Here is a 27,885-nt window from a genome sequence, read left to right as displayed (position 1 = left end):
TATGCATATCTTATTCTGTCCTCTAAATATGATTTACCTTATTCTATGCATTCAGTTACCTTATTCTTATTCTATTTGATACTTTTTGGAGAGGGATGTATCTCTGACAACTTGCTTTTTCTTTGGTAAGTCTCATTAACTGTTTATTTACATAGGATTCCTCCTTTCTTTATGTATTTGTTACCTATTTTCATAAATGTATTAGTTCAGTTTCAAACTGGTATAAAGGACTTCGAGAGACTGGGTAATTTATAAAGGAAAGAGGACTTCCGGAGACTGGGTAATTTATAAAGGAAAGATGAACTCACAGAGCATCGTGACTGGGGAGTCCTTAGGAAACTTATTTGATACTTATTTTCAAAAGTGTATTAGTTCATTTTCATACTGCTATAAAGGACTACCGACTGGGGACACCTTAGGAAACCTACACTCATGGCGGAAGGCAAAGCGGGAGCAAGGCAGCTTTTTCACAAGGCAGCAAGAAGGAGAAGTGCTGAGTGACGGGGAAAGAGCCTCTTATAAAACCATCAAATCTTCTTGGAACTCACTCACCATCACAAAAACAGCATGAGGGAAACCATCCCCATGATTCAATTACCTCCACCTAATCTCTCCCTTGATATATGGGGATTATAAATGAAGATGAGATTTGGATGGTGACACAAAGCCTAACCATATCATTCTACCCTGGCCCCTCTCAAATCTAATGTCCCTTTCACATTTCAAAACCAATCATGCCTTCCCAACAGTCCCCCAGAGTTATAATTCATTCCAGCATTAGCCCAAAAGTCCAAGTCCAAAGTCTCATCTGAGACAAGGCAAGTCCTTTCTGCCTATGAGCCTGTAAAATCAAAAGCAAGTTAGTCACTTTCTAGGTACCATGGGTCTACAGGCATTGGGTAAATACACCCATTCCAAATAGGAGAAATTGGCCAAAAGGAAGAGGATACAGGCCCCTGGCATGTCCAAAATCTAGCAGTGCAGTCAAATGTTAAAGCTCCAAAATGATCTCCCTTTACTCCATGTCTCACATGCAGGTCACGCTGATGCAAGAGGTGGCCTCCCACAGCCTTAGGCAGCTCAGCTCCAGTGGCTTTGCAGGGTACAGCCTTTTCCTGGCTGCTTTAAAGGGCTGGCATTGAGTGTCTGCAGCATTTCCAGGCACACAGTGTAAGCTGTTGGTGGATCTGCCATTCTGGGATCTGAATAACAGTGGCCCTCTTCTCACAGCTCCACTAGGCAGTGCCCCATTGGGGACTCTGTTGTGGGGGCTCCAACCCCAAACTTCCCCTCAACACTGCCCTAGTAGCCATTCTCCTTGAGGGCTCCAGCCCTGCAGCAGACTTCTGCTGGACATCCCAGCATTCCCTTAGATCCTCTGAAATCTAAGTGGAGGCTCCCAAACTTCAATTCTTGGCTTCTGAGCACTTGCAGGTCCAATACCACATGTAAGCCACGAAGGCTTGGGGCTTGCACCCTCTGAAGCAATGGCCCGAGCTGTGTATTGGCCCCTTTTAGCTGTGGCTTGGATGCAGGGCACCAAGCCCTGCACAAAGCACCAGGGTCCTGGGCTGGCCCACAAAACCAGTTTTTCTTCCTAGGCCTCTAGGTTCCTGATGGGAGGGGTTGCCGTGAAGACCTCTGACATGCCCTGGAGACATTTTCTCCATTGTCTTGGTGATTAACATACAGCTCCTTGATACTTATGCAACTTTCTGCAGCCAGCTTGAATTTCTCCTCAGAAAATGGGTTGTTCTTTTTTATTGCATTATCAGGCTTCAAATTTTCCAAACTTTTATGCTCTGCTTCCCTTTAAAACGTAAGTTCCGAATTTAAACCATCCCTTTGAAATGTATAAAACTGAATGATTTTAAGAGCACCCAAGTTATATCTTGAACACTTTGCTATTAAAAATTTCTTCCACTAGATACCCTAAATCATCTCTCTCAAACTTTCACAGATCCCTAGAGCAGGGGCACAATGCCACCAGTCTCATTGCTAAAGCATAGCAAGAGTCACTTTTATTCCAGTTTCCAACAGGTTCCTCTTCTCCATCCTCAGCCTGGACTTCATTTTCCATATCACCATCCACATTTTCGTCAAAGCCATTCAACAAGTCTCTAGAAAGTTCCAAACCTTCCCACATCTTCCTGTCTTCTAAGCCCTCCAAACTGTTCCAATCTCTCCCTCTTATCCAGTTCCAAAGTCAATTCCACATTTTTTGGTATGTTTATATCAGTCCCCCACGCTCCATGGTACCAATTTACTGTATTAGTCTGTTTTCATACTGCTGTAAAGAACTGCTTGAGACATGATAATGTATAAAGGAAAGAGGTTTAATTGACTCACAGTTCAGCATGGCTAGGGAGGCCTTAGGAAACTTAAAATCATGGAGGAAAGCCAAGGGGAAGCAAGGCACCTTCTTCACAATCCTGCAGGAAAGAGAAGTGCTGAGAGATGGGGGATAAACTTATAAAACCATCAGATTGGCCAGGTGTGTTGGCTCATGCCTGTAATCCCAGCACTTTGGAAGGCTAAGGCAGGCAGATCACCTGAGGTCAGGAGTTCAGCCTGCCCAACATGGCGAAACCCCATCTCTTTAAAAATACAAAAAATTAGCCAGGCATGGTGGCGGGTGCCTGTAATCCCAGCTACTTGAGAGGCTGAGGCAGGAGAATCACTTGAACCTAGGAGGTGTAGGTTGTAGTGAGCTGAGATCGCACCACTGCACTCCAGCCTAGGCAACAAGAGCAAAACCCAATCTCGAAAAACAAAACAAAACAAACAACAACAAGAACAACAAGAACAACAAAACCATCATATCTCTTGAGAACTCACTATCAGGAGAACAGCATGGGGAAAGCCCCCCTCATGATCCAATTACCTCTACCTGGTCTCTCCTTTGACATGTGGGGATTATGGGGATTATGGGGATTATAATTCAACATGATTTTAGTGGGGACACAAAACCTAACCATATCAAAAAGGTAATTACTACACTTAGCATTTGATGTTACTACACTTTTTTGATTAAGTTTTGTTAGTTGATTATGTGGTTACACCTTTTTGCACTTCAAAACACTATACATTTAGCTACCATTGTTGCCTTTACCATTGAACGATTTTAGATAAGATCGTACGATAACTGAACTTATTATGCTGTTGCTTGTGTATTTGTTTTCACCTCTTCCACCAAAATAAATTTAAGCTTTAATTGATGGAAGAAAAGATTGTTTGAAAGTGTAGCTTGTGGCACTCACATTTAGACAAATCATTACCAGTGTATGTGCTCTACTTGTGTGATTAACCCATTACAGAGTTAAATAGCCCAAATCTGTATTCTTTAGTGTCCTAGTATTTGACTCCTTTAATCATATATTGAAAACACTTTTGAAGAAATCCGATGCATTCTGATGCAGAGTTGGAATAAGAAACTCTATTTAAACAACAATTGGCGAAATCAGTTTTCTGAAGTGTATTTGTATTGCCAGGCTGTGTGACAGTTCCTCTTTCAATGACAATTGCTTTTAGAATTACGGGTATTTCTATTATGAATGCTGCACATCTAAACGTATCAGAATGTAGCTATGGCAAAGAGATTGGCTTTTTATGAAAGTTTAATCCCCATGTAATAGCAGAGTTCAGGCAAATTGTGATACTAATGTAAACTGCAACAATATAGTTCTCTAAGTTAATATATTTTCCTGTTCTAAAAAAAAAAAACTTTTAAGTATATTGCCTGAGAAAAATATTAAAAAGAAAGGCATACATGCATGAAATTTGAAGACAGTTCCCAAAGTAGAATGAATTTAGAAAAAATTAGATATGCCTAAAGTAGAAACATTGAAAAAATAAAGGGAGTCTATTCTATTTTATGCATATTAAATTTCCTCTGTATTCCTTCTTTCATTGTAAATAAACGTACAAAAATAACACATAAAAGAAATTTTATTGCATAACATTATATGCTTCCACCACATACAATTATTAACCATATAACTTTGCATGAAAAAATTAACTAGGTCAATAGAGATTCTTTACTGTCAAAAATCAAGCTCATTTAAATAACAAAAGTTGATGTTATCAAATAAATGTGTGCAGATACTATTAAAGATTGTATTATGAAGCAGATGCATTGATTAAACAGGATACTATGTCTTCTAAAAAATTTCTTTTTGAGAGGTTACATGGGCATTTTTTTTTTTTTTTTTGAGATGGAGTCTCACTCTGTCACCAAGGCTGGAGTGCAGTGACACGATCTAGGCTTACTGCAAGCTCCGCCTCCTGGGTTCACACCGTTCTCCTGCCACAGCCTCCTGAGTAGCTGGGACTACAGGCGCCCTCCACCACACCCAGCTAATTTTTTTGTATTTTTAGTAGAGATGGGGTTTCACCATGTTAACCAGGCTGGTCTCGATCTCCTGACCTCGTGATCCACCCGCCTTGGCCTCCCAAAGTGCTGGGATTGATTGAGCCTCTAGTGTATGCATTACTCAAATGGTGAACATTGTGATCAACAAGTTATTTTTCAACACTCTCCCATTCCCATTCTCTGCCCTTTTGGAGTCGCTGTTGTCTGTGATTTTCATCTTTCTGTTCATTTGTCCCCATTGTTTAGCTTCCATTTGTAAGTGAGAACATGTGGTATTTGTTTTTCTATTTCTGAGTTAAGAATATTCTTGGCCGGGTACAGTGGCTCACACCTGTAATCCCAGTATTTTGGGAGGCCAAGGCGGGCAGATCACTTGAGGCCAGGGATTCTAGACTAGCCTGGCCAACATGGCAAAACCCTATTTCCACCAAAAATACAAAAATTAATTGGGCATGATGGCTCACACCTGTAATCCCAACTACTTGGTGGCTGAGACATGAGAATCACTAGAACCCAGGAGGTGAAGGTTACAGTGAGCTGAGATTGAGAGACTGTGCTTCTGTGCTTCTGGCACTCCAGCCTGAGTTATAGAGTGAGTCTCTGCCAAAAAAAAAAAAGAAAGAAAGAAAAGAAAAGAAAGAACTTTCTTTTTAAAATGTAAAATGCTTAAGCCAAGCAAGTTCATTTGCCAAATCTAACATTATGGTATTAGATTAGACAAATTTTATATATTTGTGATACTGACTTTTCCCTAATAAAGTACTCTAGTATTAACAGACAATTGATATTTTTAAAAGTGGATACATTTCTTTGTAGATATCAAAAATGCTCCCTGGTAATTATTTATAAATAGCAACTGTCTATTTTTTTTCACTCTTTGCTTTTGTAATGTAGACTAAATTTGTAATATAATTTATTTGATATCTTTCAAAATAAATAACCATTCTATGCACTAATTAGATCATGTATATATGATAAATAGCATTTGGATTCAATTAGAAGACACAAGAATCAAAAAAGATATCGTTAGGGATTTTACATTACTAAAGCAATTGGACAAAGAGATAACAAGGTAACACAGTGGCTATAAATCACAATTCTGACAAAGGGATAGAAAATATTGCTGATGGAAACCTGGCAATTATCTAGATATCTGCCAGAAGTTTATAACTTCTAAAAATCATAAATATGTTAACTTCTCAAGTATTTTTTCTAAAGAAAGTCTAAAGTAACAATGAATGTAAATTCTATTACCTAACGAAAGAGACAAGGTGATTTGTAAAACAGAAAAATTGAACATACCAATACAGAGCACAGACCAAGCAAATATTACAGAATTTCAGACGAAGTCAGACTAACGTTCTAGGTTTTGGCAACATTTTTTTTTTCAGAAATATGATTAATAAAAATTTAAGCTTAGATACATTATCAGCAATTCTATAAGAGTTCCAGATGATTGGGACATTGTTAAACAAAACATGATAATCAAATCCTCATTTTTTATGTAGAGACCAGGAGTTTCTCTCTTAAAAGAACACAATTGTCATATGTGAGCTTTCTGTTCAATTTGCATTTAAAATCATCTGTAAAAAAGTGAAAGAGATGCCTTACAAACACAACAGAATATGAATGATATCAGAGTTTAACAGATATAGCAAGCTCATATTTGTAAAAATATTAAATAATTAAAATGATATATATGCTAACTTTGAAATGAATAATAAAGAAAACAATAATCCCACAGCAGTGATAACAGAAACCATAAACTAGCTCAGTTAACTCACATGAAATGTTCTTCACCAACCTACTCCAAATTTCTAATATTGGATAAAAAGCAAACTTGCAACTATATCAGTATGTTATAAGGTATGGTGGAGAAAATAGGGTCACTCCCTGGAGAATCACTAAAATTCAAGAGCAAGGAGACAGGACATTTGTTTTATAAAAAAGGGGGGAAAGGTGAGGTAACATTATATATTTGTATGTATGGGAGGAAGTGATGGAGTATGTGATGCCTGCTTAAATACTTACTTAACCCTTAAAAAACTTAAAATATTGACATTTTATTTCAATTTTATATTAAGTAACTAATGTGTAGCCATTGTAGGTATGTTCCTCAGATGAGGCAGCACTGGAATGGTCACAATGTATCTGATTATCCATCAATGTATCCCCCTACTCCAAGTGAAAACAAGGGGAAAAACAGTCTATCCAGAGACTAGTTGTACTTCAATGGAAAAAAGAAAACCATAAGATTTTCAGCTTATAAATAAATATAGAAGGAAATCGAGAAGGATAGAGACTTATTTGGAGATGGAGGCAGGGGTAAGGAGCACATAGTAACTTGCTAAACATGTGTCTTTCGAGCAGTGATGGAAAGGAGGTGAAAGAGTGAGCCCAGTAAACATAGTGAGGAAGCTGATCTCTTTTTATATCCTCAAGTACTTTCTTCACTGTCACTTCTTGAAAACATATGCTTTTCTGGTTTTACACTCACTTACCCCCACTTCTCGGTACTTTTATTTTCCTCCTCATCTTTCTGACAAACCAGTGGGCTCAGAACATAGAGAAAAATTTAGGTTTTAACTGTGATATCCTTTGGTGAATTACCTCCCTTGTAAAATATTGAACTGGTTGAAATTAAGTATAATATTCTAAGAAATGACATTAGTTTCTAAAATGGATACAATGTATGTCAGAAGGAGGAAATACTGTTTTCACAGCACTATCTTCTCTCTGTTTCTCGTTTTTCTAAGGAAAGGGTTGAATGAAGACACCTAAGCATTACGATAATAATTTTCAAAAGAGGAAAATATCTTTTTGTCTGTTTATTTTGATATTTATTTTTTAAGAGCAGACTGACCATACTTATTGAAATGCGTGTTCTTCTCTTGGGCCACCATAAAATCTATCTTACTCTGCTTTTTAGTGTACATTAAGTCCAGATTCTAAATAATTGCCTTCTCCTGAGCATTAGAGAGGAGAAGTTATTCATAAATCACTGAGGGTCTTGTATTGCCTCTGCCATTATTTTAGAGATTTGGGGCACATCACCATCCTTCCAGGATTCAGGCTCCTCATCTGTAATATACAGGGACTAGATCATGATCTTAAAGGCTTCTTGAAAAAAATAATAAAACCAAGACTCCACTGTTCTTGCATTTACTGCTTAGACCAACATACACTGATCAACTGCTCTGAATCAACACTGGGTTGTTTATATTTGTGCAAACAATATTTTATGTCTCTTCCAACAGGTGTTCATGTGAAAACATTGCATCGAATTGACCCCACAGTACCATGGCTTATTAAGAAAAAAATAAAATCAATGTGTGTGCAATGCTAGAAAATAAAGTGTGATGAATGTTTAGAAATTATATACCATGTTTTTCCTAAAATCGAATGTAGGATAGAGCAATTTAATTCATCATTATATGACCTGAATTTGAAAAAAAAAAAAAAAAAAAAAAAAAAAACTCAAGTTGGAAGAAAAGATCTTCTAAAAATATTTTTAAACAGAAAGAATACAATGTAATTAACATCAAGAGAACAAGCAAAATTAAATTTACTGTTTACTGTTTGTCTTTTCTTTAGGTTATTCACACCATCAGTGCCACTGATAAAGATGATTTTGCCAATGGACCAAGGTTTAACTTCTTTCTTGATGAACACCTGCCTGTAAATCCAAACTTCACTCTGAAGGACAATGAAGGTGAACATATATACACATATTTGTTTATCTATGTGGTTTCTGCTTTGACCTTATATGGAATAGGCTTTATTCTTATATACTCACAAACATCTTGCAAATCAGCATTCAAAGTCAGTTTGATGCTGCTGTGTTATGATCTGTGAATAGCTTGTATTTAAAATTGAGCCATATGTACAAATAATTTTCATTGAATTTATTCAGAAGCATCTATTTAAACAAGAAATATACATGTAATATGCTCTTGGGCAAATTTTAAGAGAAATCTTAGCTGACAAACTTGTTTATGAGAGCTGCTGCTACTGCTTGGAGGTAGAAAATATTCAAATTAGGAAAAATGAAAAATATATCCTAGAGACAGTTACTAAAGGAAATGCAATGCTTGCAATCATCTTGTATGAGCAAGACTATCAAGATGTGCTGTACAAATTATATTTCCTCTTATTATGAACATTGTCCAAAATATGCATAGAAAGATATGCACAAGTATGCAGAGTATTTTGGAAATTTTTGAATCATTTTTATTTAGCCTTCTGTATTGTGTGGTTAAAAATAATCCTATAATTTAGTAACTACGGAAGTTCCTTCATTATTTAGATGTCCTCTTTGGTACATTTCTCAAGGTTCCATGTAAGTCATTCTTCATACCTTAGGGAAACATTAAGCTATACGGTATGTCCAATTTTCTGATTAGGATCAACTTTTTCTTTCTCCAAACTATATATTTGATTATGTTGATCTGAATATGCTGCTATTTGGAATTTAACAGTTGCCTCAGAATGACATGAAGAAAACAGTGGCACATACGTTTTCAGTAAACATTGAATTCCCTCTCTCTTTACTTCCGGGAGAAGATTTTCAAATGGAGGTCACTAAATGACAACCTGCCAAAAGCATTTTTCCCATTTCCCCTAAACATCTTTAAATATAAAAAAGGATCAGAATGTGCACAAAGCCATAAGATTTATATGAACATTTAAAGCTTAATTGTCTCTCACATTTTAAGTGGCCCTAGGTCAGCTCTGCTTATGGGAATAAATATTTGTGCATGTTAGTGTATGACAAATTGCATTTAACTGACTATTGTACATTTACTTACATTAGAACAGGCTGTCTTATAATTCAAATATACTTAGTATGATTAAATATGTGAAACTCGTGAAAAAATCATATTTTTCCACATTTCAAAGAATTGTATAATTTGGCAGAGGTTATTTAATTTGCTTCCTTAGGAGATTGGGATCATATGTTGAGCCATGCACTTATGTTTCAGTTGCATTTTTTTTTCTATTCCAATAAAAATTTTATGTTTTAAAATAATTTAAATTTGATAACATATTCGACTTAGATTTGAAGATATGTTCAATTCAACCTATTTAACCCACATAAATATAACTCTGAATGTACTTTAGAAAAACAGAATAATTTTGCTATTGTTGAATCCCACATTCTTTTTTTTTTTTTTTTTTTCTTTTTTGAGAGGGAGTTTCACTCTTGTACCACGCCTGGCTAGTTTTGTTTTTGTTTTTTGTTTGTTTGTTTGTTTGTTTTAATTATTATTTTTAGTAGAGACAGGGTTTCACCATGTTGGTCAGGCTGATCTCAAACTCCTGACCTCAGGTGATCCACCCTCCTTGGCCTCCCAAAGTGCTGGGAATACAGTCATGAGCCACTGTGCCTGGCCAAATCCCACATTCTTAATTAAAAGTTCTTCATATAAGATTATTATAGCTGGAATTTGTGAATTAAATTATTTATTTATTTATTTATTTTTGAGATGGAGTTTCACTCTTGTTGCCCAGGCTGAAGTGTAATGGCGTGATCTTGGCTCACTGCAGGCTCCACCTCCCAGGTCCAAGTGATTCTCCTTCCTCAGCCTCCCAAGTAGCTGGGATTACAGGCGCCCACCACCACGGTGGGCCAATTTTTTGTATTTTTTAGTAGAGACAGGGTTTCACCATGTTGGCCAGGTTGGTCTTGAACTCCTGACCCCAGGTGATCCTCCTGCCTCGGCCTCCCAAAGTGCTGGGATTACAGGTGTGAGTCACCATACCTGGCCACTAATTATTTATTGTATTTGAAATGTCTTAAGTAAGTGATTTGACAACATTACTAGTGTCAGAACTCACATATAGGTTTTCTCCTAAAAAATATATACATGCTTTTAAAAGAGTTTGTGTGCACACTTTTTAATATTTAACTATGCAAATGAAGTTTACATCAGCTACACCAGCTTCAGTGTGAGAAGTCTGTGGATGGTTGTCTAGTGGTAAAGGTGTTTAAAATTTTTTAAAGAATATTTTTACAATTTTTGAGTATTGAAATTATAAATAACAGGAATAATTTCTCTCAGATAGAAAAAAACAGCAATTGTTTTGGATGGAAATATTAACACATAGCTGAAAACGTGTACTTGATTTAACAGTCTTGGCTATCCTCCATAAATTCAGCCCCTAAACCTCCTGAGTCTCAGTTTTTAAGTCCATTTTCCATGATTACAATCACTGACTTAGTACCCTTGGGAGAATTAATAATACCATATATAAATATATTAGAATCAAATGGTCTTGCCTCCACAGACAAAGCAATTATAGATAATAATGTATAAAGATGAAATTAAAAATAAAATAGCCCTACCAAACTGTATACATACATGCATATACACATGCTTACGTATATACATTTACTCATGTACTCTGGAGATCAACAAAAATGAAAATATAATGGAGTAAGAGTCAGAAAATACAATGGAATAAAAGTCAGAAAATGCTGGACTGCAAGGTCTTGTGTGCTTGCGCTTTGTGTTATGTAAGTTAATTGACATTCACATGCCTATCGAACATAAAAAAAATAGCTAGAAGAAAATTTATCATGTTCTGTGCCTATGTGAGTTAACTGACATTTACAAGCCCCCAGAAAATAAAGAAATAAATCTAGAAAAAAATGATTACTTTCTGTGCCCAATTCTCACATGAAAGTCCATACTGAGGGAAACAACAGAAATCAGACATAGCCCCCAAACCAGGATGAGCGATCAGGAAGCCACTGGTTTAGTGACATCTCCCAAATTGCTATATGGCAAAAAGCAAGGGCACAGAGATTTTTCAAAAAAAGAGAGAGAAAGAGATGCATATTGTTGTTCATGATAAGCCTGAGAACCAAAAATTTAGAAGATAGTGAATGAATTGAGAAAGAAATCAGAAAAATGAATTTACTCTGACTAATGAAAAATGCATAAATGATGACAAAACACTTTGTAATTTCAAAATACAGAAATAAATTAGTAACATATTTACAAAAAGATAAAAAATTGGTTAGACAAAATGAGGCAAATAAATACATTTAAAGAAAATATGTATAAAAATAATTAGGAAATTCATATTGAAATAAAATTATAGTTTTGGCATATATAGAGAACTATGCAGAACCACATAGAGATATGTGGAAATTTAATGATATATATGTAGCTATACATATATGTTCAGAAATTTTCATTTTAATTATATATATGCGCACATATGTATATATAGCACATATATTACATATATATATAATTATAGCTATTGAACAACTAGAAACTTCATAGAATTTTATAAATACTTAGTACAATTGAAATCTATAGTTGGGAAAGATGCACATCAAATTCAAAAGAGTGATCAAGTTTAGGTAGAAAAGAAGTGAGATCAGATGGAAAGCAAAGACTGTAAGGGTAATGTCTTATGTCTTAAAAAGAGATCTGAAACAGATGTGGCATAATCATGTGTTTCAAATCTAAGTGGTAATATTTTCTTTTAATTTCTACATGAGGGACAGAGTTCACTAAAACAAGTTTAGCATGTTTCCAGGCACAAAATTGGAGCTCACATATTCATTCAAGCAGCGTGCATGTAAACACTCTTCCTGTAGGTTTCTATGGCAAGTGATGATCTCATTACAGGTGTAGTCAGGACCTACCTCTTGCTCTCAAATGGAACTGAAATGGAACAAAGAATAAACATGCTGCTTAACCGGCTTGTAAGAGATGTGTCTGTCCTGGAATGGGGAATTAGGATTAGTTCCTAAAGACGGAGCTAGATAACCTGACAACTGAATGATGAATGAAGCTTAACAAGAAAAGAGGGAATGGCTAAAATTCATAGGCAGGAAGTTTATCTAGCCTAAAGGCCCTGAGGTATGGGGAAGAGTAGCAGAGTGAACTTAACGGACTGGCTAAAGTTCCATATAAAGTCAACATAGGTATTGAAAGTGGAAATTAAAGTTAGAGTTAGCTAGAGAGGCAATCTATAGCCAGCTTGGTGTCTTAGTCTGTGAGAAGTCAATCTCCATTTTTGTTTCTTTAAAAAAAATCAATCATAATTTCAATGGAAGATATGGAAACTAACTTTTTAACAGGAGTGATGTAGTATGATTTCTAAAGGAATATTTTGGTTGATATGTAGATAATGGATTGTGAGCAGAGAAGTACAGTAGTGTCAATCGTCTTTATTGTAACTATTGTAAAATACCTTAAGACTCTGGAACAGTTTCCCTTTGTGAACAATAATACCAGAACTTCTTCGATCTTTAATTCTTCTCCTCAGGATATTCATGCTAGGGCAAAATTTCTCATGAAACTCTTGCATTTCTTCATGTCTTGCCAGCAGGTGCATTAATTTTTTATTTTCTTCCAGACTATCTCTTCTGCAAAGTTTATATAACAATCAGCCTTAGAAGATACAGTGTCTTCCTTAGGTTCAAAAGACTTATTTATTTGATGTATAGTATTAACAAGGATAATGATACTCTCTGATACAGAGATTGGGCATTTTTTTTACAATTCGTTATCAAAGATCCAGGCTCCATAAATTTAAGATTCCTTAGCTGAGGCACAAACCCACTGCGTGCTCCACAGCACCTGGGGCCTCCACCTCACTCCTCTACACCTTAAGGTACAAGGAAACAAATCTGAAGGAGAGGTTATGCTCCTTGCTGTGATACAAGTAACAAAATCCTTTGTTTTTGACTCAGGAGGCTTGTGTTTTCTTCAGGCGTCTATAACATTGCATCAGGCTAACTGACTAGCATGTAAGTAGGTACCATCTCAGCTCACATGCTTTATATTTCTTGACACTTTATGGAAGTAACTCCTACTAGTAACTATTGTAAAAACACCTATGTGCTTATTATACCTTCTTAATGTATTCATTCTAAGTTCATACCAGAGAATACGTTAGCAGTATTTATGCCTAGAATCACATAAGTTAGCTAATTTCCTCATACTAAGGAGATCTTCGCCCATCTATACTCTGATGAAATTCTCCTATTTAATATCTAAATATGCTTTGCTAAATAACTAAATGTAACACGATGTTCCATGTTTTTGTCAGATCTTTCCCATTCCTGTGGGATCTTTCCTGATATACGTTCTAACCCTCTTGAATTTGGAATCTGATAATTCACCTGAACATTGCAGAACAAACATCTTCTTTAATGTTCCATCATATTTATTTTAAAAGTTTCTTTATTTTTGGACCTAGTTTTTATTACTCACTGTGACATGTGCTGGGAATATATTGGTGGAAATGCTAGCATGGAGCTAATGAACTGCTTAAGGAAACAAACGTCCTATGAGAACAAATACATCCATTCAAAGAAAATCAGCTTTGGTTGATATCCATTTGATTATTTGATAGACATGTAAATCTCTAGTGAAATTCTTTATTTTTAACATTCTCTTTAGCTTTTTATCTTAATGAGTTTATAATCATTGTCAGCCTTTCTAACATCTAGAACAAATGCCAGTTTTTTGTGTGTTCGCCTTTTTTTTTTTTTTTTTTTCCCTGGTGGGGGTAGGGGAAAGGGGAGACAGGACTGGGACACATGGTCTTATTTCTTAATATATCTAGAATTTTTTTTATTGAATGACACATGTTTTGTGCTGTTATAGTGGAACACCTGAAACTGAGAATTTGTATACAATAAAAATTTATTTCTCACAGTTCTGGAGGCTGGGAAGTCCAAGATCATTTGTTGTCTGTAAGGGCCTGGTCTCTGCTTCCAAGATGACACCTTTGGACAGAAGGAACACTTTTCTTTCTTTCTTTCTTTCTTTTTTTGAGACAGTGATCCACCTGCCTTGGCCTCCCAAAGTGCTGGGATTACAGGCGTGAGCCACCACGCTGTGCCGGGAGCACTTTTCTTTATTAGCAAGACAGTGGAAGAGAAAAAAAATCTCACTCCCGAAAGCCTGTGTTTGTTTGTTTGTTTTGAGATGGAGTCTCACTCTGTTGTCCAGGCTGGAATGCAATGGCGCAGTCTTAGCTCACTGCAACCTCTGCCTCCCAGGTTCAAGTGATTCTTCTGCCTCAGCCTCCCAAGTATCTGGGACTACAGGCGCTTTCCACCACACCTGGCTAATTTTTGTATTTTTAGTGGAGACAGAGTTTCACCATGTTGGCCAGACTGGTCTCGAACTCCTGACCTCAAGTGATCTGCCCATCTTGGCCTCCCAGAATCCTGGAATTACAGGCATGAGTCCATGTGCCCAGCCTGAAAGCCGTTTTTACTGTGGCATTAATTCCTTCATGGAACTGGAACTCTCAGGACCTAAATACCGCCCATTAGGCCCCACCTCCCAACATTATTGTGTCAGTGACTAAGATTCCAACACATGAATTTTGGACAGGACAAAAACATTCAAGCTATAGTACTAACAGAAGATCAAATAATAATATATTTCTCCAGAGTATTCACCATTTCTCTGGTAAGCAATTAGAGAGGATTATATTCACTTTAATCCACTCGGAGTCTGAACTGAGTCACGGCTGATTTGCAGTTTTGTTTAGGTTCAGTTTGTCTCTGATTTGTCTCTGTTTCCAGAGGATGACCCTCCAGGGCTCTAAACTGAGAGCCTCCTTGTGCACTCGCAGTGGTCCTTAGCTATAATCACTGTTTAACACCAAGATATAACAAAAAATCCTTTCTTTGTCTTCCAGGGCTTTTCAGCTTAGAGTTGTAGCATTCTGTTAAACTTCCAATTTAACTTTCAATTTAAATTTTGAACATAACGAATGTCTTTAGGGAAAATCAGCCATGTCCCTCAATTTCCAAATTAATTGCAGATTCAGGAAACTTCCAAAAGCTCCCCTAGTTTCTCTGTCCCCAGCTTAGAATTCCAGCCTTTTGTTAGTTCCTAATGTAAGTAAATACCTGTAGAAGAAAGGATGTTTTGCAACCAACAGTTTTCATCTCCACAGTTTTTCCTTCTCTAGAATATTAACTCCTCTACTTGTCTCGCTTCAGCAGCTTTCTGATGCCTGTAAATGGAGATATTCTTTCCTTCCTTCCTTCCTCCCTTCTTCCCTTCCTCCCTTCCTCCCATCCTCCCTTCCTCCTTTCCTCCCTTCCTTCCTTCTTCCTTCTTCCTTTTTCCTTCTTCCTTCTTTCTTTCTTTCTTTTTTTTTTTTTTCTTGACAGTTTCGCTCTTGTTGCCCAGGCTGGAGTGCAATGGCGCGATCTCGGCTTTCCACAACCTCAGCCTCCTGGGTTCAAGCGATTCTCATCCTACCGAGTAGCTGGGATTACAGGCATGCGCCACCATGCCCGGCTAATTTTGTATTTTTAGTAGAGACGGGTTTTCTCCATGTTGATCAGGCTGGTCTCAATCTCCCGACCTCAGGTGATCTGCCCTCCTCAGCCTCCCAAAGTTCTGGGATTACAGGTGTGAGCCACTGCGCCCAGCTGAGATTTTCTTGGTATTTTAAGCTTCTCTCTTTGTTTTTAGTGGGAGAATTGGTCGATCAAAAACTGCATATTTTACCTAGACCTACATTTTATACATGAAGAACCATTTAGGAAAAGTTTCATTAAGTAATTGGGCATAAACGGAGCTTCAGAGAAAGGATACTGTTCAATGATAGTCTAATCATCATGAAGATGATTGCTGCCTTGATATTCCCCTAGATGCTACAGATATTTGTTCTTTCAAATTTAATTAAAGTTGGGTTAGAACCCCATCTTATGTACGGAGCAAATTCAAGTTTCTTTCCAAAATTTCTGAGGATTAGTCACCATTTCAACCAATATTCTCTGTTTCTCAGGCACTTGTTACCTCTGTTACTTTTACATGCCTGCTATGTATCCTCCCTTCCCAAGGAATTATGTTCTCACAGTACAAACTATTACTGAAAGTTGGAGTGTACAGACTGCAGGGAAAGGAAAGGCCAGCTTAGTAGCCATCTGAAAAAGAATATCAGGTGACAGAAATTACAGCCTAAGAATTGATTTCCAACTCATTCTCTCTTCCAAAACTTAACTAGGATAACATGGACAGCTAAATAAACTTGACCTGTGGATGGATCCCCAAAATCACCTCCAAGGCAAAGAGACTTTGAGATTAACAAGAAGATATTTAGATGCTGGCTCAATTCTACCTACTATCCCTTACTATGTTGGAGGAATCTCTGGGAATCAGAGCTCAAAATGCCTTTCTTAGAGAAAGATCAGAGGACACGGCAGGGGTCAAGTTAGTTGAAGGACAGAGGCAGTTATTGTGAATTAGGACATATTAAAACATGATTATATATCTAAGTGAGACTTTTTGGGCTAACATGAAAATACTGTCAATTTTAAAAAGTCTGGTAAGGTGATACAATTCAAATGAACACTATTACAAACTGCATCAGTGAGCAGAAAGTTCAAAAGGGGAAGCAAATAGAATATTTCAGAGTGAGACTCTAGAAACAGCTTGCTACTGTTTGAAACCTGGCTTCTCTACTAATTATAGGTGAAACTATGGCCACGACATTATGTTCAGGGTATCTCTGTTTTTTCTTTTGTAAAATGGAGATATATAAGCAATTATTATTTTATCGGTGTAAATAGAGATGAAACTATAAAGAATTTGAAACCACACGTGAAATGCAATGAGTCATAATGGGCACATAGAAGGTAACTAAAACATAAATAAATGGATAGAAAAACAATAATGGAATAACTAAAGAAATTATCCTGAGTGAAGAAACATATAGATTTAAGAGTGAAAATCTTCTAACTTGACAGATGATGAAATAATGTTACAAATTTCCACACAGTGAATTTAAATTGTAAAGGTACTAAACAGTGTCAAAATACTCATTTGTAAAATTAGAAGTGAACAGCCAATTGATCTACTTTTAGTGATATTGGAAAGAAAGAGCTACAATAAAAGAATCCTTTTCTATCTAAGATAGCACTCATGTGACAATTAAGCAGTGATATTTCAAAATACTGAATGTTACAGAAAACAACAACTGTATTATTTATAATAAAATTCATTTGGCAAAAAGTTACAATAAGGGATTTTTCAATATTGACTATGTAACTGTTGGAGCTATTACAGCCAAATGAAAATAAGAAGAAATAAGAACAAATATTTTTCAAAGGTGAAGTGTAAAATAAACTTTATCTAAACTAATATGATTAAACATTTACCAGAAACAATGAAGTGTTGAATATAATCACATATAAAAGCAATGATAAATTGATAGAAAATATAGTATTTCTTATGAAATGTCTATTAAATGCACTTTGCATATTGTCAATATGAATATATTCACTTATTGGACTTAATTCAAAATGAAGACAAACACTTTACAAACACACACACACGCACACACACACACACCCTGATTCCCTCGAGTTGACATTTGAAGCTATATGTCCAGCATATACCACTCTAGCCTCACATCAAATTATTATTCATCACCACTCTTCCTTATGTTTCTTGGAAAGAATGCCTTTCCTCTTAAGAGAAATTCTGTAGACAGTTCTTAACATTGTTTTTCTTCTGCTAGTTAATTTTTCCAGTGTTATATACTGTCTGCTGGGAATACAGCGGTTATTAAACTGCCTGATTCAAGGAATTCAAAGACACAGGACCTGCTTTCAAGAGGCTTGCTGTCTAGTTGGGGAAATGAGGATGATATGAAATGTAATTTGCAATGGATGGAGGTGAAATGTGAGCTACTTTAGAGAGATGACTACAAACTGTATTGTTAAAAGTGGTGGAACATGGTTTGACTTTAGGGATAGAGTTTGTTCCACCAGGGAGGTGAATCAGAGATTACTTTTCAGTAAGTGGTGGATTAAAACAACATAGAGATGACAGAATGCAGCATCAATTTCTTGGTTGGAAAAATCTAGAGAGGGAAATGTAGCAAAGCAGAGACTCAGTGGCATTTTAATTGACTCATGAGAACATACTAATGACTAAGCACTGTGCTTCATTCTGTACTCCAATATAAGATACTCTGGCATTCATTCTTTAGTTGCTTTGGTACCAAATTGTGGTGGCTAGAAAAAATTGTGCCAATAAATCTTCCGTATTTATCTGGAAAGTTATGTCTCCCAATTTATTAAACTATTAAACATTGATTCAGAGAATAATCAAGTGAAGGGTTTTTCTTTTATAATATATATTATAAAATACATAATTTTGCTTTATATTGACCTTATTTTTATCGTTAATTAATATGTTGGTAATAACACAACTATATTTAAAATTTTAAAACCAGAGTTCAAAGATAATTTTTAAGTTAGAGCATTTAAAGTTGTATTTTCTAAAACAACAAAAAAGTATGAAATGTTTTCTGATTAAAATGTAGTTGTTTTCTTACTATCACCTTCTCTTTACATTGTGATGTCAACTTTTAATCGTAATATCAAGTAATTTCATTGTATAATTTTAACTGCTTAACTTCACATCTATAGCGAATAAACTATGGCCATATTATCACTAAATTTGTGAACATAGACTTGAGCCAGGCTTCCAGGAATACAATAACCCTGTTCATTCATTTGTAATATGCAAGTGTAACTAACCCCCCGGTGTGAAATCATCCTTAGTCTACAAAGATAAATACGTTCTGTTTCATGATCTTCGTGCTGTTTCTTGAGGGACTGTGCTTTATTTGATGTGAAGAGATTTGCCAACCTAATTCTTAGGCTTAATTCTAACTGTAAGGTACATTTGTAAATCCTACAGATTAGGACAAAAGATCATTAGTAATTATGTGTGCATTTCTATCTCTGTTTACAGGGTTCTAAATCACATTTAGTTTGTCTTTCACATTTGAAAATGCTTATTATTTTTGATCATTTGCTATCAGGAATATCTGCAACTCACATTGGTTTTTATTATGTTCTTTTTTTTGGTATGTGTTTTCCATTCTCATAGATTCTTGAATTCTTTAAAAATAAATGAGTCAAAACAACACATTGTTTCTAAAACGAGAAAAAATGCACTGGAAATTAATTTTTTAAATCATATGAAACAAAATAATTATTGGAGTGTCATTTTTACTTTGTTGGTGGCATTCTGAAGATTTAGTGTCTTCCTTGGATTTATTACTTTTTATTATTTTTGCAGCATTCATTCTTCTAAAAATGATCATAGCATTTATACGTTGCTTTATAACTTTTAACAAAACACTTAAAAGGAAACAGGAAAGCTTGTTTTTCTTGTGGCTGTTTGGGGTTGGTGAAAGAAGATACAACTTTAATCTTATGTTGCATAGAAGTTGCAATAAGTTCAATGTTGACTATGTAATGTTAGAAAAGTGTCTTTTGGAGTCCTTTCAAATTTCACACTCCATTGGTAGGGAAATGCAGGTATGTAGTTTGATACACATTGGAAATCATGGGAAATTTTAAATGTTTGTCTTGTATTTCTTTGGTATTGCCAGATTTGTAGCAGTCAATATTCTCGTAGTTTATTTTTGTCCTTCAAACAAGAACTCACAGCTGGTGTTGTAATATGCTTAATTTCTCTACAGAGTATAACCATTTAAAATTTTGTTTTTATCCACAGGGTTTCAAGAGACCATTTAGTGATTCCTCACATTCCTAAACAAAATAAGGCACATATAATCTGCCCTAAATTGCAAATCAAGCCTCATATATCCTCTAATGGATGTGACTGCAACTGTGTCCTGCTGAGTCAGTTATCTAAGGTCAGGGACAAGGTTGGAACACATGGCTTTTATTCTACAGTGGCTCTCCTTTCTCCTACCAGTCAAATACTAACATTATCCAGATGCACCTTGAGAGAATTACACCATCCTTTAGCTGAATGCAGACACTCTAACTTGGCAAGTGAGAAGTTAAAGAGCATGTATACAATCTTGACCCTAAAATGTAAAAGATTGTGGATGAACTGTAGTGATCCATTTTAGTGGCTCTTTTGCTTTAGGTACAAAGATATGCTTTTGTTTTCTCTCTGGTTATTTCGAACTGTATTGATTTATACATACATATATATATATATATATGTAAAACATATAAACATTGATTGTTGTTTTACATATGTATATATGAAATTATTTTTCCCCTTATGGATTTGCTAGCCCACGCCACCTCTCACCTTTTTACTCCCACTCACAATGAAAGAAAACTGACTCAAATTCATGAAGCAAAAAAAATAGAAGTAGAAAAATAAAACAAAAATATTGCTAATTTTGACTGAGTGTGGTGGCTCTTGCCTATAATCCCAGCACTTTGGGAGGCTGAGGTGGGTGGATCACAAGGTCAAGAGATTGATACCGTCCTAGCCAACATGGTGAAACCCTGTCTCTACTAAAACTACAAAAATTAGCTGGGCATAGTGGCGTGAACTTGTAGTCCCAGCTATTTGGGAGGCTGAGGCAGGAGAATCACTTGAACCCGGGAGGTGAAGGTTGCAGTGAGCCAAGATCGCACCACTGTACTCCAGCACTCCAGCCTGGTGACAGAGCAAGACTCTATCTCCAAATAATAATAATAATAATACATATATATGTATATATATGTGTGTATATGTATGTGTGTGTATATATATAAAACTAATTTTATCGTTGTATGTCCCTTGCTTTCCTTCTGTGAAAATGTAGGTTCTATTCGTCTGCTTTAATTCTTTCCTTGCTAAGAACCACATGGTGCTACAGGAGTCATCTGCTCCACCCTGTACATTAATGCAGTTGAAAAAAACTATTTTAAAAATAGAATGATACATTCACTTGTTAAAACTATCTAAGGGCCGGGCGCAGTGGCTCAAGCCTGTAATCCCAGCACTTTGGGAGGCCGAGACGGGTGGATCACGAGGTTAAGAGATCGAGACCATCCTGGCTAACCCGGTGAAACCCCGTCTCTACTAAAAAATACAAAAACACTAGCCGGGCGTGGTGGCGGGCGCCTGTAGTCCCAGCTACTGGGGAGGCTGAGGCAGGAGAATGGCGTAAACCCGGGAGGCAGAGCTTGCAGTGAGCCAAGATCCGGCCACTGCACTCCAGCCTGGGCGACAGAGCGAGACTCTGTCTCAAAAAAAAAAAAAAAAAAAACTAAGGATTTATGCTTACAATTTTTTTTAGTGTTTATAAATCTAGTGACTCCAAACATAGTATTTTCTGCTTTAATTAATTCATTCTCTACTCAAAAAAAATACTGTTTATTAAAGGTTTGTGATAAATAACGGGTAGAAGTTTTCTCTTGGAGTTCATACTCCTATTTTATTTTTAAAACAACTGTTCTTATCTCTCCTTCTGCAGTTTTTATATTATTGTTATGTTTTAATGAATTATTTTGCATTTTGGCTTGGACTTTATTTTAAAAGCTCCTTTTTTCTTCTTTATTTCCCTCCTTTCTAAATTAACACTTAGACAAATTTGTATCATTCATAAGCAGATTTCCTGATATTCTTCAAGAATCACATAGTTGTTTTATGTGTATTTGTGCTTATTTTGTAAAGTCCAAAATACAGTCTTGAATATACAGATGTAATGGCAAAGAAAGATTGAACAATTTAAAATATGTTTTTTAAAATCTTGGTAATAGATTGCAGCTTCTTTGCAGAAAGAGATGTTTTTGTGCAGAGAGTGGAAAAACAGCTCAGAAGAAAAAGGACAAAAGAAATTTAGAAGAGCTACTGTGTAGCATCTGAAGAAAGAACGAATATTGGCCAGGCGCGGTGGCTCAGGCCTGTAATCCCAGCACTCTGGGAGGCCGACGAGGGCAGATCACAAGGTCACGAGTTTGAGACCAACCTGGCCAATATGGTGAAACCCTGTCTCTACTAAAAATACAAAAAATTAGCCAGGTGTGGTGGCGGGTGCCTGTAGTCCCAGCTACTTTGGAGGCTGAGGCAGGAAAAGCACTTGAACCCGGGAGGTGGAGGTTGCAGTGAGGCAAGATTGCACCACTGCACTCCAGCCTGGGTGACAAAGAGAGACCCAGTCTCAAAAAAAAAAAAAAAAAAAAAATAAGGACAAATGCTAACAGATTGATTAATAACTTCCTTGGAGATTATAAAATAAATACATTTATTTTAATGTACTGGGTGGAATCAGTTAAGATGGTTATAATTTGTATCAGCATTTTTTGTGACTCCAAAGCAGAAATAGACAATGGACATTGTATTTATCCAGGATTTTAAGATGATCATGTAGTGAGGAGTGTGGCAGATGGTCAACCAGGGTGCAAATCAGAACATAACGACATATTGGATCATGCATTTGTAGTTTGGCAGAAAGACAAGTGAGGCCACAAGAATGTTTGCAAACTTAGATGAACAAGCAGAATCTAGAGTCCGAAAATGGAGATTAAGCCACTGTAGGATTCAAAGAAGGGGAAGTCAGGGAATATGAAGAAATAAACTTTCATTGGAGAGCATAAAGAGATCATGCTGCTGAAGTATTACAAGATGAATTAGTTCATTTTGCTTTCAATTTCTTTCTACATGTCAATATAATAAAACTGTAACAGAAGACAAGTTCCTGCTGAGTGTAGTTCAAATCATTCATCAAGTACCGATTATGGAAAGGGTGCTTTGTGGGAATGCAAAACACCATTGTTTGATGCCTGCGCTCTGATAATGGTTAAATTATGAATAGATTCTATTTCTGCTGCAAGACTGAAAAACACTCAGAAACAATATGAAACCATGCCTATTTATTTGTCTGGTGGAAGTTGGGCTGTATTTCCCAGCTTTCTCTTCATACACATTAAAATTTTTTTGGTCTAATTAGAGATCCACATCTGAGAATTTCAAATGTTTCTGCTGTTCTGATAGATTTGGAAATATTACTTTAATGATCGGGCGGGCTATGCTTGCAATAAAATGTATCTTTGCCTGCATTATCAAAAAAGGAATGTGCTGATATAACTGAGAGTATACAGGTGTCTAATAATTTCAGTTCCCAAAAGCACATACTTTTTAATATTTTCTAAGCTATAAGGTAATTTTCGAATGAAAAAATAGGATTTATTTTTGCTCCAAAACCTATTTTAAAAGCATGCCTTATTTTAATTTAAACTGGATCATAGTTTACTACAGTGGCACATAAATTAAAGTCTATCCTGCAAGGTCTTTCAAACTATTGAACAAAAAAAATAAGACACCTAATAGTAGCTAAAGAAAACGACATCTAGGCTGGGTGCGGTGGCTCACGCCTGTAATCGCAGCACTTTGGGAGGCTGAGGTGGGCAGATAATGAGGTCAGGAGATCGAGACCATCCTGGCTAACACGGTGAAACCCCATCTCTATTGAAAATACAAAAATTAGCCGGTCGTGGTGGTGGGCGCCTGTAGTCCCAGCTACTCGGGAGGCTGAGGAGAATGGCGTGAACCCGGGAGGCAGAGCTTGCAGTGAGTCGAGATTGTGTCACTGCATTCCAGCCTGGGGGACAGAGCATGAGAGTCCATTTAAAAAAAAAAAAAAAAAAAAAAAAGGAAAAGAAAAGAAAACGACATCTGATCTACAGAAGCATGTGACTTGTATTCTACTACCATATTCTGCAACCTGTAGAAATACAGAAATTGAATGCATAACTACTTAACAATATATTTTATGATAAAATACTTTTGTGAAAAAGCCCCACAAAATTACTATCAATTATAAACATCTTTGGAATATTTTATTGCTAGAAAGATGAAGCAATTATTTATATTATTATGATTGCTTTTCAAAAGAATGAAATTTCAATTATTTCACAGTAATCACAGGGTATTATTAGACTGTAGGCCTGAGTCTGATATTACATATGTGTGTGACAGCCTCGCTGCTACCTCCTATTTGTGTCCATATCCTTTTTGAACAAGAAATGGGATCATATAACAAAATAAATAATGCATTGCCATCTATTTTTAAATATAAAATATATGCAAAACTATTTCTGCATTGAATTAAGGGTTTTGTGGAAATATTAAGAACATATTGGTTATAATGAAAAAGATATTACATTCTGTTAATTCTTCATGTGAAATATTTTCCAAACTATATTTTTAATGTCTCAAAGCCTTCTAAACACATATTATTGGTTTAAAATTTCACTTTTAATGTAGTGAACCCAAAACTATGCCCAGTACTCCAGTGCAGCAGTCCTTTCAATAAAAAGAAGCAGAAATTTCTTATCTTTATTGAATGCTTTCAGATTGTTTAACTTGTTTGACAGCTGTATAGACTTATTGCTATATGTCTATATTTATCTATCTAATCTATCATTTACCTATGTACCTATTTACCTGTCAATCATCTATCTGTATTTTAAAATAAAGCTGCTATTCAAGATCCTCCCTATGTGGTACTTTCCAAAGTCTACCCTCTAATATGCATCTTTATTTCATGTCTCATTGTTAAATTTCTTTGTTCTAGCTATACAAAATCTCCTCGAATCTTAATCTAATACATTAGCTTTACTAGCTTGGCTTCCAAATGTTCTATAATCTGCTGTCTTCATCCTAGCTATAGAGAGTTAGAATTAAGAACCCAGCTATGGTGCACATTATTAGAGACTGACATTGACAGTTAGCACTGAGAAATCCACGGATGTTCTATCCTGCTATGTTTTCTCGTTATTCAGCCTATATTAATTTTTGTTATTTATTTGGGTGCCATTCGAGCCTTTCTATATTTATTTATCTATTTAGAGACAGAGTCTCACTGTTGACAGACTGGGCTGGAATAGAATGGCGTGATCTCGGCTCTCTGCAACCTCTGCCTCCCGGGTTCCAGCAATTCTCCTGCCTCAGCCTCCCGAGTAGTTGAGATTATAGGCTCCTGCCACCATGCCCGGCTAATTTTTGTATTTTTTAGTAGAGGTGGGGTTTCACCATGTTGGCCAGGCTGGTGTTGAACTCCTGACCTCAGGTGATCCACCCACCTTGGCCTCCCAAAGTGCTGGAATTACAGGCGTGATCCACCGCACCCAGCCCTTATTCATTTTTTAACCATTGTATATCGTGTTAGAGATTTGTTATGTCTTGTTGCCTAATTTTGCAGTTTCAGCAAGATATATTTTATTGTGTCTAATATATACACATATATATGTACATGTGTGTATTTGTGTGTATGGTGTGTTGTGTGTGTATATAGTATGTATATATTTCTATATAATATATTTGTATATAATATATATTTCTATATAATATATTTGTATATAATATATATTTCTATATAATATATTTTATATAATATATATTTCTATATAATATATATTTTATATAATATATATTTCTATATTTTATATATATATATATTTCTTCTTCCTTTCATATTCTTCCTCAGTGTTCAAAATTTTATTTTTCAAGTTCAGTGAGCCTTCTGCCAGGTATATTTTTTGCCATTCTGGTGAGGTATAGAATATCCCTTGTCAAGAGCTCATTATTCTGCTGTGCCAAGCTTTTCTAGCTGGGAAACTCTTTGCCTCCTGAATCATCGTTTCCTTTCCAAAGTCAAAACTTTAACTGGAAAAAAAGAGAATGAACATTTTTATGTCTTTACATCTTAGAGATTTCTATTTCAGGACTTAGAATGCACTAGAAGCCTATTCTGGCATTTGTCTTGTTTCTGATTGCATTTCCAATAGTTTTCCTGAAAATAGCACGCTTCAAGATTATTAATATGAGATGTATGCTAGGCCTTAGTCATGAAACAACCACCATCTACACCACATGTTATGTCATTTCACATGTTATTATTCGTGTTTCCTGAGATTCAGAGACCAGTGTCTCACATCTCCTCTTCAGAGGAGCAGCTGTGAGATTGTCAGACATGTTTCTGCCTGTGAATACTTATCTCACACATTTCCCATAGACTAAAGACTTCTGTTAATTATGATGCATCATCCTACAGCTGATAGATCTGCTTCCACAAAGGTCGGGTTTTCTGGGAGAGTAAATGTGACTGATAAATTATTATATAATACACATGATATCATTTCTCCACTTCTTCTCCCTCTATCCTATAACATGTTTAAGAATAGACAGCTGATGTCGTTTTTAAAAACTCCTCTTTCTTTGGGTAAGAAAAATCTTCAATTTCTCATTGGATTATTTATTTCTGATTTTTAGTAACTCAATCATATATGTATGTATATGCATATTTTCTTGTGTTTTATTATGTGTAGTACATCGAATATTTGAAAAATTAGTTAGCTTTCTCATTATATTAATTTAGCAATGTACAATAAATAATATCATTTTAGGATATTGCACTGTGACTATTATAAACATAGCTATATAAAATACAATTTCAATTTTCAGAATAAAAGACATTGATAAGAGAAAAAGAAGCCCTCATTGTAATTGTCTAATGATCCATTTACATTTTAGTACAAAATAATTAACTCATAGATGTAGCTGCATGTTGAGTTCCCTGGAGTTGAACTGGCATTTGGAGTGCGGGTGTAGTGGAGTGTGCCATTGGGATCAACATCTGTAGATCACAGGAGAAGGAAGAAGGACTGGGTGGAGTGACAAATGGAGCTGCCATTCACTCTTAATGTCTCTTAATGGCTGACCCCCTGGAAAAGCTCTGGAGCTAAAGTTGTCCATCATTATTGTCAGTAGTATAGAAAGGGGGACAGGCCAACATTTGTAACCTTTCAGCAGTGAGTCATTAATTATATGCTATTCCAGAAGAATGTGACCTGGGGACAGGTGGCAATCTGTAGCTAGGGTAACAGGTAATTTTATGAAGGGATCTGAACAGTACAACCAAGTGTGAACCATGTGGGTTTTCAGCTATGCATTCAGGGATGAGGAATAACAGTACAATGAAACATATACTATATGCACTGAAGACATCAATACCATTTGGCAGTGAATTGGAGATGAGGCAAAGTGACATTGTGGTGTTGAGCAGGGTTCTAGAATAGAGGTTTTATCCTTATCATTTACTAGCTTTGTGATTTTGGGCAACTAACACTCTGGGACTAGGGTTATTTACTTTTAAATTAGTATTTATAATAAAATTTTTTTTAGCTATAAATTAAAGAATTTAGCACCCTGTCCCTCATAAGGTTATAGATTGAACACAATATATCATGCAGGCATTTATTATAGTACATTGCATTTAATAAACACATTTTTAAAAAGATGATTAGCTATTTTATTCATCATTCACTTCCCCATGGTCAAATAGTGCTTCAAATCACAGCTAAGCCTAAAAAAATGTATTGCTTGATCTACTGTCTCCATAGAAATATTATCTAAACCAGTCGTTCTTATACCTATTTTATGCATCAACTTCACCTCAATAGTTTGCTAAAAATACAGATTTGTGGTCCTATCACATATATTCAGAGCCTCTAGGTTTGGGGAAAGTCTCGCTGGCTCACTTCAAAGTGTAGGACCCTAAATGTATGACTTCAGGCCTTCTGCATCCCTTTAAATCTTGTAGCTATTAGGTCCATGTCCAAAATGTTCATTTCTTCCTCCTCCTTTGTCTTCCCACAATTTTCCTTCATCTTTAGTGTGGCTGTATTAATTTTTCTAAATAGGTTTCTCAACTGGAGAACCAATATTAGCCTCTCTTTA

At 35.8% G+C, this 27,885-nt stretch overlaps 1 protein-coding gene across 10 annotated transcripts in view; it reads left to right on the top strand.

Moving 5' to 3' along the window:
* Nucleotides 1-27,885, top strand: part of CDH18 (cadherin 18) — a 1,123,324-nt gene that overhangs the window by 1,078,728 nt on the left and 16,711 nt on the right. For all 10 annotated transcript variants that reach the window (XM_025387876.1, XM_025387869.1, XM_025387867.1 and 7 more), the window contains one exon: nt 7,967-8,084. In XM_025387876.1, the coding sequence (XP_025243661.1) occupies nt 7,967-8,084 (118 nt within the window). The remainder of the gene's footprint in view (nt 1-7,966; nt 8,085-27,885) is intronic.

Source organism: Theropithecus gelada, chromosome 6 (assembly GCF_003255815.1).
Source record: "Theropithecus gelada isolate Dixy chromosome 6, Tgel_1.0, whole genome shotgun sequence".
In the NCBI taxonomy this organism is placed as follows: domain Eukaryota; kingdom Metazoa; phylum Chordata; class Mammalia; order Primates; family Cercopithecidae; genus Theropithecus; species Theropithecus gelada.
The sequence above is the reverse complement of the archived record's forward strand: the minus strand, read 5'-3'. Positions and strand labels throughout refer to the sequence as shown.